Below are 14,200 nucleotides of genomic sequence, written 5' to 3' on the forward strand. Positions count from 1 at the left end.
TTCTCATCCACACAACTGCTGCTCACTGGATATTTTCTCTTTTTCGGACCATTCTAGAGAAACCCTAGAGATGGTTGTGTGTGAAACTCCCAGTAGATCAGCAGTTTTTGAAATACTCAGACCAACCCGTTTGGCACTAACAACCATGCCATGTTAAAAGTCACTAAGATTCCCTTTCTCCCCATTCTGATGCTCAGTTTGAACTTCACAAAGTTGTCTTCACCACGTCTAGATGCCTAAATGCATTGAGTTGCTGCCATGTGATTGGCTGATTAGCAATTTGTGTTACCAAACAATTGAACAGGTGTACCTAATAAAGTGGCAGTGAGTGTATAATACAAATGCTGCCAAAAAGGCAATTTTACACCTAATTTACTGATACTGTGTCAGGCTGCTCTTAACCGCTTCAGCCCCAGAAGATTTTACCCCCTTCCTGCCCAGAGCACTTTTTACAATTTGACACTGCGTCGCTTTAACTGACAATCACGCGGTTGTGCGACATTGTACCCAAACAAAATTTGCGTCCCTTTTTCCCCACAAATAGAGCTTTCTTTTAGTGGTATTTTATCACCTCTGCGGTTTTTATTTTTCACGCTATAAACAAAAGAACAGCAACAATTTTGAAAAAACACAATGGTTTTTTTTTTACTAAAGGGAAATCCACTTTGCATTACAAGTGAAAACTACAAGTGCACTTGAAATTGCACTGAAAGTGTAGTAAAAAGTGGATTTGCCTTTAACTATTTTTTTTCTTCAGTTTAGGCCAATATGTATTCTTCTACATATTTTTGGTAGAAAAGATCGCAATAAGCGTATATTGATTGGTTTGCGCAAAAGTTATAGCATCTACAAAATGGGGACAGAATTATGGCATTTTTATTATTATTATTTTTTTCTAGTAATGGAGGCAATCTGCGACTGCGATATTATGGCGGACACATCGGACACTTTTGACACATTTGTGGGACCATTGTCATTTTTACAGCGATCAGTGCTATAAAAATGCACTGATTACTGTAAAAATTTCACTGCCAGTGAATGGGGTTAACCCCAGGGGGTGATCAAGGGGTTAATTGTGTCCCCTCTCTGTGTTTTAACTGAAGGGGGAATGGGACTTACTAGGGGAGATTACAGATTGCTGTTCATACTTTGTATTTTGCATGTAGATTGCTGTTCATACTTTGTATGAACAACGATCAGTAATTTCTCCCCTGAAAGAACCGAGAGCTGTGTGTTTACACACACAGCTCCCGGTTTTCACTCTGTCACGAGTGATCACGGGTGCCCGGCAGTCATCGCACCTGCCGGGCACTCGCATTGGCTCCGACGCGCATGCATCTCTAGTGGCCACAGGGCGGAGCGACGTAACATAACGTTGTTTCGCCCAGCCGAGCCATGTTGCCGCAGTAAAACTTGGTCGGCAAGTGGTTAAAGTGACATACTGAAATACTTATATCTATTCTGCGATAAAGTTTCTTACCTGCCTGTCTCCCTTGCACACCGACCTGTGCACGCACAGCTCAGTGTACAATTTCGACAATGCCCTGATGAATAATATTCCCGGGCATGCACAGGAGTGACGTCATCCTAGCCCAGCCAATGAAAACAGCTGAAGATCAGTACCTATAAGATATGTGGCCAAAGATGTCAGCGGCTGACAGGGAGCTCCAGGACAATGCAGCACACTGGAGAGAAGGGGAGTATAGTTCAGCTTTAAGTTTGCTAATCAACTTTTAAATACTCAGATCTTCCTGACACAAGACCAAAGATCCAATTGGTTGTTGTTGTTTTTTGTCCTCAGATCACTTTAGAAGTAGGGTAGAGATGACAAAAGATGGCAGGCTTATTTCACAAAGCTAACACACCAGGGTATACAGAATACACATGACAGAGTCAACAGGTAAAATTTGAAAATAGCCGGCTGTTGTTCTAGCTGTGCAAGGATAAACTGGTAACACTGTCCACATTGGGGGGATAGTGATTGGGGAAATATATCTTATTCTAAATTCTAAATTCTTGTCGGTTTTTTTTCCTGTCATCTGTGTATCTGTCCCTCCTGATCTTGGAGCAGTGTTCATTTTTGATTCAGTTTTAGTCATAGTCCTTTGAGCTTTAAAAGCTTTCAGCTTTAAAAGGAGGACTGCCACTTTGACACAGACATCTTATGTCTGCTTGCTACTACAGAAAGTATGAATTGAATGCTTTGAGAAAAACTAACTGAGCCATTCATTATAAATGTAGACAGGGTCTCTTTGTCATTACAAAACACGCACAGATAATAATAAAAAGATACATATTGGTCACGAAAAAAACAAGTTATCACTAAAATGCATAAACAAATAAGATGAATTTCAAAACCAGAAACTGCTGTAACTATAACCATAGACAGGCATGTAAATCAGGGTGGATTTGATTTTAATCAAATCAATTTAAATCACAATTTAAATCATTATTTAAATCACTAGTAAAATAGCTTGATTTAAATGAACTTGATTTAAATCATAATTTTAAAGTGCAACTGTCACCTCTGTCCCGCAGCGGCTCCTCCTCTGACCCGCTGCGGCTCCTCCTCTGACCCGCTGCGGCTCCTCCTCTGACCCCCTGCGGCTCCTCCTCTGACCCCCTGCGGCTCCTCCTCTGACCCGCTGCGGCTCCTCCTCTGACCCGCTGTTGACTCACCGACAGGCCCATTCACTTTAATGGGACAGCTGGTGATACAGCAGTGACACAACAAGGTGAGGGACGTGGCGGCAGCAGGTGAGTGGATGCCCCCTAACAGGCGCTTCCATGATGGATCTGAAATTACAGGTACTCTATTCTTACTGGTAGTTAGAATCTTTAATATTTGCAAACAAAATGAAGGTTTCCTACTTAGAAAAATAAGCTGTCAGGTTAGTAAAACAGCGATATCAGAACCGATTCAATCATACAGTTTTTAGTGTATATAGATTTACACAACAATGGGATAATAGGATGTTGCTGAACTTTGTTTTATCTCATTGTTACTGTGAAATTGCGTGAATGCATCAATGCAGTGCATGCTATCTCAGCTTGCAGAGCTTGGATTCATTGAATGAGTTTACGAAAGAATGTAAAATATAGCAGAATATACAGCCTCATGCTAAGCTCCATTTCATGCTAAATAAACTAAATTATTAATCTTGATAAATATAAAACTATCTTTAGATAGATTTTAACTTCAAAAGCATTTTATTAAAATAAATTTGACAAAAAAAAATCTATTTAAATAAAAAAAAAAAAATCAGATTTAAATAAAAAAGAAAATCAGATGTTTGTTTTAAACTACCGTATTTTCCGGCGTAAAAAACGACTCGGCGTATAAGACGACCCCCTAATTTTCCAGGAAAAATTTTGGTTTTGGGATACCATTACATGCCCCCACTGTGCCATTACATGCCCCCACTGTGCCATTACATGCCCCCACTGTGCCATTACTTGCCCCCACAGTGCCATCACATTACATGCCCCCACAGTGCCATCACATTAAATGCCACCACAGTGCCATCACATTAAATGCCACCACAGTGCCATCACATTACTTTCCCCCACAGTGCCATCACATTACTTTCCCCCACAGTGCCATCACATTGCATGCCCCCACAGTGCCATCACATTGCATGCCCCCACAGTGCCATCACATTACTTTCCCCCACAGTGCCATCACATTGCATGCCCCCACAGTGCCATCACATTACTTTCCCCCACAGTGCCATCACATTGCATGCCCCCACAGTGCCATCACATTACATGCCCCCACTTTCCCCCCCACTGTGCCATCACTCACGTTTTGCAGGCCGGTGACAGTCTCCGTCTGCTGCGAGCGTCCATGATTTCAAAGCCGCGCGCCGTCTTCTCAGCGTGTCCTGTGATTGGCAGAACACAAATTTTCCCAGTAGCGCCTCTGTTCTATGTTCCGCCAATCACGGATGCCTTCTCATCTCGTCCGAGGATGAGAAGGCATCCGTGATAGGCGGAAAACAGAACAGAGGCGCTGCTGGGAAGATTTCTGTTCCGCCTATCACAGGACAGCGAGGACGCGCTGAGAAGACGGCGCGCAGCTTTGAAATTATGACGATCGCAGCTGCACGGAGACCATACCCGGCGTATAAGACGACCCCCGACTTTGGATGCATTTTTTTGCATCCAAAAAGTCGTCTTATACGCCGGAAAATACGGTATTGATTTATATCCACCCTGATATAAATATGTTTTCACTAAGAATTTCTTGCTAAAATTGATGGAGTAATATAAAAAAACAACAAAAGAGTAAAGATTAGATCTTTCACCTTGGCTTCCGTGAATAATAAAAGGTTTATATTGTGAAGGCTGCACGGAGCCTACCGTGATAGCAGTGCAATGAAATCAAATATATTTTGCTGTGGTTAAAGCAGGTCTTCCATAGTGGGAAACTCTTCTAGAGATTGGCTGGGATTCATTTTGAATTCCCAGCTACTTAAATTTCTGCTGTCCATCCTCATGGACTCTGTTTACTTATTAAAGAGCTCAGTCAATACACTGCAATATTTTATTTGTGCTAATTAGTCTTAATATTAGGGTTGTCCCGATACCGATACTAGTATCGGTATCGGGACCGATTCCGAGTATTTGCGGGAGTACTCGTACTCCCGCAAATACCCCCAATACCAAAATGCAATACTCCCCCCCCGCCGCCGCTGACGCCGCCCGCCGCTACGACGCATCCCGCCGCATCCCAGCTTAGTTAATACGGGCGGGGAACATTACAGCATTCATTTGAATAGCTGTAGTCTTTCCCGCCCCGCCGCGTATAGACACTCCCCCTTGCTCGGGTGAACTGTCCAATCCGGAGCAAGGGGGAGTGTCTATACGCAGCGCGGCGCGAATCATTACAGCTATTCAAAGCTGTAATGTTCCACGCGCGTATTAACCAGTCGGGCTGGCAGCGGGATGCAGGTAAGGAGACATGGCTGGATATGGGGGGAGACAATGGCTGCATATGGGGGGAGACAATGGCTGCATATGGGGGGAGACAATGGCTGCATATGGGGGGAGACAATGGCTGCATATGGGAGGAGACAATGGCTGCATATGGGGGGAGACAATGGCTGCATATGGGGGGAGACATGGCTGGATATGGGGGGAGACAATGGCTGCATATGGGGGGAGACATGGCTGGATATGGGGGGAGACAATGGCTGCATATGGGGGGAGACAATGGCTGCATATGGGGGGAGACAATGGCTGCATATGGGGGGAGACAATGGCTGCATATGGGGGGACATGGCTGGATATGGGGGGGACATGGCTGGATATGGGGGGGGGGCATGGCTGCATTTGTGGGGGGACATGGTTGCATTTGGGGACACATTTAAAAAAAAGTATCGGTATTCGGTATCGGCGAGTACTTGAAAAAAAGTATCGGTACTCGTACTCAGTCCTAAAAAAGTGGTATCGGGACAACCCTACTTAATATGAAGGAATAAATGAGCAGAACAAAAGGCATTAGGGTGTTAGCTCACTACAGTACTTACTACGTTAACCAGGACAGCCTCCTGAGGACAGAATTCAAATAAAGATAATGTGAACACCACTAGGCAATGTATGTCTAAGCATTTAAAAAAGGGTGATATTTACAAAAGAAGCCCTTTTGCTCTATTGCTAAAATATAGCATTTTTAATCAAAATGGCATTATTTTTTATCTGCAGATATTATAACATGAAATACAGAAATGACTTTATTGGTAACTATTGCAAACCCTTAATTTTTAAAGAGAAGGCTGCTCAAAGAAAGATCGTTTTCTTTTAGTTACTTGACTTCAATGCCTGGGCTGACACCAAGCTCTGAAGAGGGTTACACATTCTTTGAACTGTGACTGGCTCCCATATTCGGTAATCTTTCCTTTTATTGTATTATTGGTGAATTCATTGCTCTTGTTATCAACTGTCGAGTAGCGATGTCCTTTAAATTAATAATCGTGGTATATGTAACTCTCTTTGAGGCTATTCTATAGAAGTGGTTCACAAGTGCAGACCACACATTTTACCAGACAGGTCAGTGGAGAAGATGCTCTTACGGAATGATAAAATCTAATAATGCTCTTTAGAAGTGATGCAATATGACTGATTGGTAGGGGCAGGAAAATCTCATTTGCGATGACCTTGCTGTTATGTGATTTGACATGACATTTTAAGCTCCAAATTGGTTTTAGCAATTGAAGAATATGATGGTTTTAGTTTTCAAGAAATATTGGATTGCAGAACAATGAGGAAATGCTGTAATTTAATCTACTGGCTACTCAATTAGAATACTGCCCGCAAAGCAGCACCTTTACGTGTAATTGAATTATGTTTATTTTAATGGAAATAATGGTATGCCGCCTTTACATTTTGTTTATATTATTGGAGAAATCTGAAAACGATCTGTTTGTCAATATGAATCAGAAGAGACAGACTTAATGGAATACTGTACTGTATTTTTTGAAATATAACACCGTGAAATAAAAATAAAATAAAAAAAGGCCTACATTTATTCATATGGTTGTATGGTGGGCTGGAGCGCTGGAGCGTGGTCAAAAATGACAGCAAGCAAAGTAATTTTGGACAATAATTTACACTTCCAAACTTGTGACAAGAGTTTGGGGAAGACCCTTCTCTCTTCTAGAATGGTTATTCCCCTGCATACAAAGCCAGGTCTATAAAAACATGGGGCCAGATTCACAGAGCAGATACGACGGCGTATCTCCTGATACGCCGTCGTATCTGTTGTTCTATCTATGCGACTGATTCATAGAATCAGTTACGCATAGATAGCCATAAGATCTGACAGGTGTAATTGTTTTACACTGTCGGATCTTAAGATGCAATACCGCGGCCGCCGCTGGGGGGAGTTCGCGTCGTAAACCAGCGTCGGGTATGCAAATTAGGAGTTACAGCGAACAAAAAAAGGTTTTTCGCGTTCGCTATGTCGCCGCTAGTCTAGTTTCCCGTCGCAAAGTTAGTCGTCGTTTTTGGTGCCTTAACTTTACACAGCACACGTATGTGCTGTATAAAGTATGGCCGTCGTTCCCGCATTGAAATTTAAAAATTCACGTTGTTTGCGTAAGACGTCCGGGAATACGAAAATACGCTACGCATGTCGCCGTTCGAAAAAACTACGTCACGTCGCGCAAAGCATGGCGGGTAATTCAAAAGGGAGCATGCACAGTAGGTCCGGCGCGGGAGCGCGCCTAATTTAAATGGCACACGCCCCTTTAAATTACGCGGGCTTACGCTGGAGGCCGCCGGCGTAGTTTTCAACTGCTTTGTGAATCAGGCACTTGCGATGAAAACTTGCGGCGGTGTAATGTATCTACGATACGTTACGCCGCCGCACTTCTACCTGAATCTGGCCCATGGTTTCGGTGCAGTTGGTGAGGAGTAACTTGAAGTGGCCTGCACAAAGCTCTGACTGCAACGCTACTGCAATGGTACTGAACACATAATGAATGTATTGGAATGCCAACGTTTCTAGCTATATATTAATGTCTATGGTTTTGGAATAGAATGTCCAGCAATTATTCATACTCATATTTATTCTGTGAGATGTGATGGTCAGCTGTCCACAAACTTTTGGCCATATAGTGTGTATCCACAGTGTAGCATGACTGCTCACATGATTGTGGGATTTGACATGTCTTCTTAACCACTTAAGCCGCGGACCGTTTTGCTGGTCAAAGACCAGGCCCCTTTTTGCAAATCGGCACTGCGTCACTTTAACTGACATGTGCGTAGTAGTGCGACGTGGCTCCCAAACAAAATTGACGTCCTTTTCCCCCCCACTAATAGAGCTTTGGCAGTGAAGGGTTAACTACTAGGTGGCGCTGTAGGGGTTAAGTGTGCCCTAGTGAGTGCTTCTAACTGTAGGGGGGATGGGCTGTGTGTGACAGGACAGTGATCACCGCTTCCGATTACAGGAAGCTGTGGTCACTGTCCTGTCACTAGGAAGACTGGGGAAATTCTTGTTTACATAAGCATTTCCCCCTTTTTTCTCACTGTGACACTATCGTGGGTATGCCCACGGACATCTAGTCCGCGGGACCCGCGGTCGGAGTCACGGAGCTCGCGGCAGGTGCATGCGCATCCACAATGTTGCTTCTTAAAGGGGACGTATATATATACGTCCTTTTGCCTGCCCATGCCATTCTGCCAACGTATATCTGTGTGCGGCGGTCGGCATGTGGTTAAAGCAATGGCTGCGCATATGACTGTAGAAAAGCTCTACTGGACATATGGTTGTAATTAGAATGCCTTCACAAATAGCTATGGGGTAGTTTAGGGGCTCAGTGGTCAGATTGAAACTTTGTAGCCTTTGGGTTCTGATGCCAACTATAAGCACTACACTACTATTTTCTTGGAGTTCATATATTTCTCCAAATTTGTGCTGTTATTTGTGTTTTTTACTTGCCCTATAGTGCCCCTGTGTGCATTATGCTGGAAGACTATTTAGTCTTTGGTTTCTGATGCCAACTATAAGCACTACACTACTATTTTCTTGGAGTTCATATATTTCTGCAAATTTGTGCTGTTATTTGTGTTTTTTACAGGTTTTAATTATCAGGATGGTATCAGAAGATGACACGCACATGCACCAATCAACAGAATCTGCCAGTCAGTTTTGTGTGCATTCATGTTTGCGTGAACAGGTTAGTTCACATAAGCATGTTAATTTGTGTTTGTTTTCTAATTCGCATGGGCACCCTGTGCGGACATATGGGCATGCATGTGTACAGGTCCGCACGCCTAATCCCAGCCTTAGAGCAAGATGGCCTATTTAATGAACAGAGCTGAGCCGTGAAGTGTTTACCTATATTTGTTCCTGTGATCTGCTTATTCAGTGCTGACTCAGTTAGTTCCTGACCACGGCTCATTTTTGCTGACTTCTCAGTGTGATGTTAGCCTGCCTATTAACAAAAATTCTGCTGACTTAGCCGAGTAAGGTTGATCTTCCTCCAGACCGTGACTGTCTTGCCTGCTGCCTCCCTTCTTGGTTGCTGACCCCAACCTGTCTCAGACCAAGGTTTCAGCCTATCGCATACTCAAGTGTTCCAACCAGCTGCTGTCCAGTCTGCTTCTCCATAGTATCTTCTCCTGTGGCCATGCCCCTTTGTGATCCTCCTATCAGCCAGAAGTGAGCTTCCATGGACAGGACATTTGGCACCAATGCCACTCTATGCTCTCTCATCCCCTGTTCTCTGTTCCAGCATTGTTTGGACATGAGGTATATGGAACATGTGCAAATGTGCATCCCTGTGCCTTTAAGAAGGAATGGGCTCCCTCGAGGCACACTCACCCTTAACCTATCCATTGATGTATATGTGCATTTACTATGGAGGCTCTGTCAATTTTAGAGTTAGGACTGTAGTATATACAGAGGCCCCTTGACGTGGGCACTGTAGCTTATGCATGTATTTGCAAATGTGTGCAAACAAAACTCTCTGTTTTTTTGTGTAAACTGTTAGACAGGGCCAATTTGGTTGTTTTGCAGGCTGGCTGGTAAGTGTGCTGGGAAATCTTTTGATTGTTTGCGGTGTAAGGGATGCCAGCTTGTCATCTCATATATACCTTGAAGAAATGTATTTAAAATGACACAACAAGGATAACAACAAGTATAATAACATAACACACACAAAAAAATTGAGGAACAAAGAGTAGGGCAGTGTTTCCCAAACATGTTCCTCAAGTCCCTCTAGTGCATATGTAAGTAAACTCACACAAGTGGAGACTTATGGATCATTTCCAGCAATAGACTTGGATTACTGTCACCTAATACCTATGAGTACCTTAAGACCTTTGTTGTTTACTGACCTAAGAAAGTGATAAAACTGGCTTTTAATGTCTAGTTATCTTATCTAAGCAATGTTTCAAATGCATAGTTGAAGATATATTTTTTCTTCAGGAAAAAAAAAATCACTTGACTCCCTCATCAACACAGAAAGTGTTGATGGGGGAATCCCTCCTGTGGAGCCATTGTGTTTTCCTGTTGGGGGGGGGGGGGGGGCAGCCACCCTTGCCTGGATAAAACAGTGATTACAGCTAGCGGCTTTAATACCTGTTAGCAATAATCGCATCTAAAATCCGACAGGCTGGTTGTACCCAAGTTGAGCAAATTGCTCAACTTGGGTACATTCAGTCTGCCCATGCATGGTTTGAATCTTGGCTTGTGCAAAAGGAACAGTCTATGGCTGGCTTTAGTAATGCTCATAGTACCAGAATTTTATAGAAATTACTACTGAGCAATATGATACAAAAATAAACTTTTCTGATTGCTATGGTTTGAGTTTTGACTCTGTCATTGTTATATAAAAGTTATATAATAGTAACCTTTGTCCCACTGATAAGGCAGGTGTGTGGTATATAAATAAGCACCATGCTATTCTTTCATAAACAGGAAAATGATAGACACGAGGAGTGTGACAGTATGAGAATGAACTGCGGAAGGTTAAGCAGACTAGTATTAGGAGGAAAGTAACAAGGATTAGGAGCTGCAACTTGGCAAAGGCTGAGATTTTCCCATGTCATGTTTTATCTTGCCTAACGAGACGGTTTTGTTTCATAGAATGTTATTTTTAGTTCAACCATGTTTCCACCATGTTTCTGGTAAATAGGCCCACTTTTCCTGTCTCTGAAAAAATAACAATCATCAAGCTTTATACACACACCTAAATATATTAGAATGATTAATAGTATCCTACAGTGTGTTCTAAGATGTACTGCTGCTTTTTAAGACCATGTGAGACAGGTGGTTTATAAACAGCAATGCTTTTTTTTACTTTTGCAATTTCTCGCTAAGGAAATCATAGTTATTTTTTTATGAAGTTGCTAACTTAGTAATTTTACAGCGATTTGTAGCTCAGTTGGTCGGCGACAAATACTCTGCATTCACCTCAATGTCTTAGCAACAATTTACTCCAGGAGAGGGATTTGCAGCAGAAAACTCTAATGTAATGATGTAGCACAGGTTCGACCTGTAGCTGTAATAAATCTCTTCTTAGCCAGTGGCTATGGCAATTACGTCGTTAGTTACAATTTTTTTTCATTGCTGACATTAGTGATTTTTAGCAGTAGAGCTCTTACTTTGTCCCCAAAAGTTACTCTACACTAGAAAAAATAAAGACCTGGGGATTTCTAAACCACTAGTATAATACAGGTATAAATAAATGCATGTTTAACATTTTGATTAGTAAAATTTATAATGAGAAAATAGTCATACATTATCTCACAAAAGTAAGTACACCCCTCACATTTTTGTAAATATTTTATTATATGTTTTCATGTGACAACATGTGACAAAAAATTACACTTTGCTACAATGTAAAGTAGTGAGTGTACAGCTTGTATAACAGTGTAAATTTGCTTCCCCTCAAAGTAACTCAACACATAGCCATTAATGTCTAAACCGCTGGCCAAAAGTGAGTACACCCCTATGCTGGCAGCACTCATATGTCTATTTCCCAAAGACAACCTCTGGATATGACGCTAAGCACGTGCACTCAACTACTTTGGTCGACCATGTCGAGGCGTGTTCTGAATGGAACCTCTCCTGTTAAACCGCTGTATGGTCTTGGCCACCGTACTGCAGCTCAATTTCAGGGTCTTGGCAATCTTCTTATAGCCTAGGCCATCTTTATGTAAAGCAACAATTCTTTTTTTTAAATCCTCAGAGAGATCTTGAGGTGCCATGTTGAACTTCCAGGGACCATTATGAGAGAGTAAGAACGATAACACTAAATTTAATCATATATATATATTCCCTCTCTTCTTTTTTCTCTTTCCCTTCCTTTTCCTTTTCCTCCCCTTTCCCTCTTCCTCTTTTTGTCTTTGTCCTCTTTGGACATGGTATGTATCTATACAACATTTGAATTCTCCTTTTGAGAAGTATTTTGTGTAATCTACATATTATATGAATTATATGATTTATGTATATTTTTTGTTATGTATTTAATTCTTAAAATTTCAATAAAATATTTGATTTTTTTTTTTTAACACACCTGCTCCCCATTCACACCTGAGATCTTGTAACACTAATGAGTGACATGACAATGGGGGGTGGGATGGCTAATTTGGACATTTTCACTTACGGGTGTAGTCACTTTTGTTGCCAGCGGTTTAGACATTAATGTCTGTGTGTTAAATTATTTTGAGTTATTTTGAGGGGACAGTAAATTTACACTGTTATACAGGCTGTACACTCATTATTTTACATTGTAACAAAGTGCAATTTCTTCAGTGTCACATGAAGATATAATAAAATATTTACAAAAATGTGAGGGGTGTACTCACTTTTCTGAGATACTGTATATGGCGCCATTGCAAAAGCAAACATAAAGTCCGTGGTATTTAACCCCCTTGGAATAACAACAACAAAATTTAAGCGCACTAGAAATCTATTCATTGTTGATATGTTTCAGGCAAAACTGCAGGAAGCAAAAATTCCAGGATATTAATTTTAATCTGATTTATAGTTACTTTATGATATCTTATGGTACAGGAAACTCAAAAAACAAATACGTGCAATTTATTTGTGAGGTTGCAATTGACAGGTAAACGAGCAAGAACAAAATATAATAAATAAAACATATTGCTCACCATATTATAACGTTTTTCTGGTTCCGATAACTGGATTACCATCTTTGGTGAGGCAACTGCATTGAGATTTCGCCCATGTGCTGTGATTGTGCTTCCTCCACTGTGAACATACATTTATCATTAGGCATTGTGTCAGTCCTAGGTATTGCATATTATGCCACAAAAAAAAAAAAAAGACTACAAAACCATAATTTTAAGGGTGATACCATGTTATTAACAGATAGCACCTATCATGGATAACTATAGTAGACAATATAGAATGCACGGGTTCTTAGTACATTTGTAAACTGTTTAATGTTATCTTAAGCTATGAAAGCTCACTATGATTTCCACTTCAATCATGCTATTAAAATGTATTATGGTTAGTTACTCTTTTATTTTTCCCCACAAAACTACTACTCTGACTATTTCAATAAAACAATGCTGTCATTGCAGGTTAGAACACACACACATATATTTTTTTTCCTTTGCTTGACAAAAGTATTAACAATTATGGAATTAGGTAGTAAATAATTATTCCTAGATAATTAAGATAATAGGATTACAAATTGGTGTAGTCTTCCAACAGTTACAGTCACGGCATGGTTTAAAATATCAAATTACAATTTCATTTCTGCTATTGTAGTTACATAGATAGGACTACCTCTCCTATACTTTCTCTATTTCTCAAAGACTAAAAGTTCAGCTTTCACCTGTAGCTGAAACATGGTATCTAAACCTAAACATGCAGACACTATGAGGAACTATACACTCTAGCATGTCCAAAAGCTTGACCTTTAAGCTGGCCATACACTAGAAGAACCTTGTTTGAACTTTTTGATTTTAAGTACACTCAATAGATTTTTTAATCAAGGTCCATCAAGATTCATTAAAAAATTGATTGTTAAAAGTAAACTAAATTTGAAAGAACTTTCGAACAGCATTCATCAAATCATTAAATGTATTTTTGTATGAATATCCATACATAGGAACAAAAACCTACTAGTGTGTACCCATCTTAGTTCTTCAAGCAAATTACAGTGCTATTGTTGTTTATGACTAGTGCTAGGAACCCCAGATGAACCATGTTTACATGTTTATACAAAGAGAAACCATGGCTTATTTGGTGTTGGGCTCCTCTAAACCAGTGCGAGGCACAGCAGAGTCTTCCTAAAGTGGTATGTTCTCTAAACCAGCAGTTCTACATGCACAGTTAGCCCAGGGGCAATGAGAATCTATTCACATGGCCCAAACACTTAAATTGTGATGCAAGTCAGATACATTCTATTTTAAGGTTTATTTTTGGTATAGTGGAGGACCATTTGGTTCCTTTTTTAGCCTATTTCACCATAACCTAGTCTAGTTATACTGTCAGCACAAGAATGAACATTAAAAAGATCTTAAAGAAAAAGTCTGATACACAGGTGGAGCAAAGCAGATCTTTGAGTATAGTCCTAAATCGGGCCCCATCCAAACTTTATTAAATATTAAATTAACTTCCAAACAATTCTGGGAACCAGATATTGTATTTTTAAAAATGTAGCTTTAATCTGTAGCAGTCCCTTTTGTAATATTTAAGGATTCAGGAAACAATACC

The 14,200-nt window shown here is 40.8% G+C and overlaps 1 protein-coding gene across 1 annotated transcript in view; it reads right to left on the minus strand.

Annotated features, from left to right (window-relative positions):
• MET (MET proto-oncogene, receptor tyrosine kinase) overlaps window positions 1-14,200 on the minus strand; it is a 194,349-nt gene that overhangs the window by 57,977 nt on the left and 122,172 nt on the right. The window contains exon 10 of the mRNA XM_040343773.1: window positions 12,625-12,724. Within this exon, the coding sequence (XP_040199707.1) occupies window positions 12,625-12,724 (100 nt within the window). The remainder of the gene's footprint in view (window positions 1-12,624; window positions 12,725-14,200) is intronic.

Source organism: Rana temporaria, chromosome 3, assembly GCF_905171775.1.
Source record: "Rana temporaria chromosome 3, aRanTem1.1, whole genome shotgun sequence".
Taxonomy (NCBI): Eukaryota; Metazoa; Chordata; class Amphibia; order Anura; family Ranidae; genus Rana; species Rana temporaria.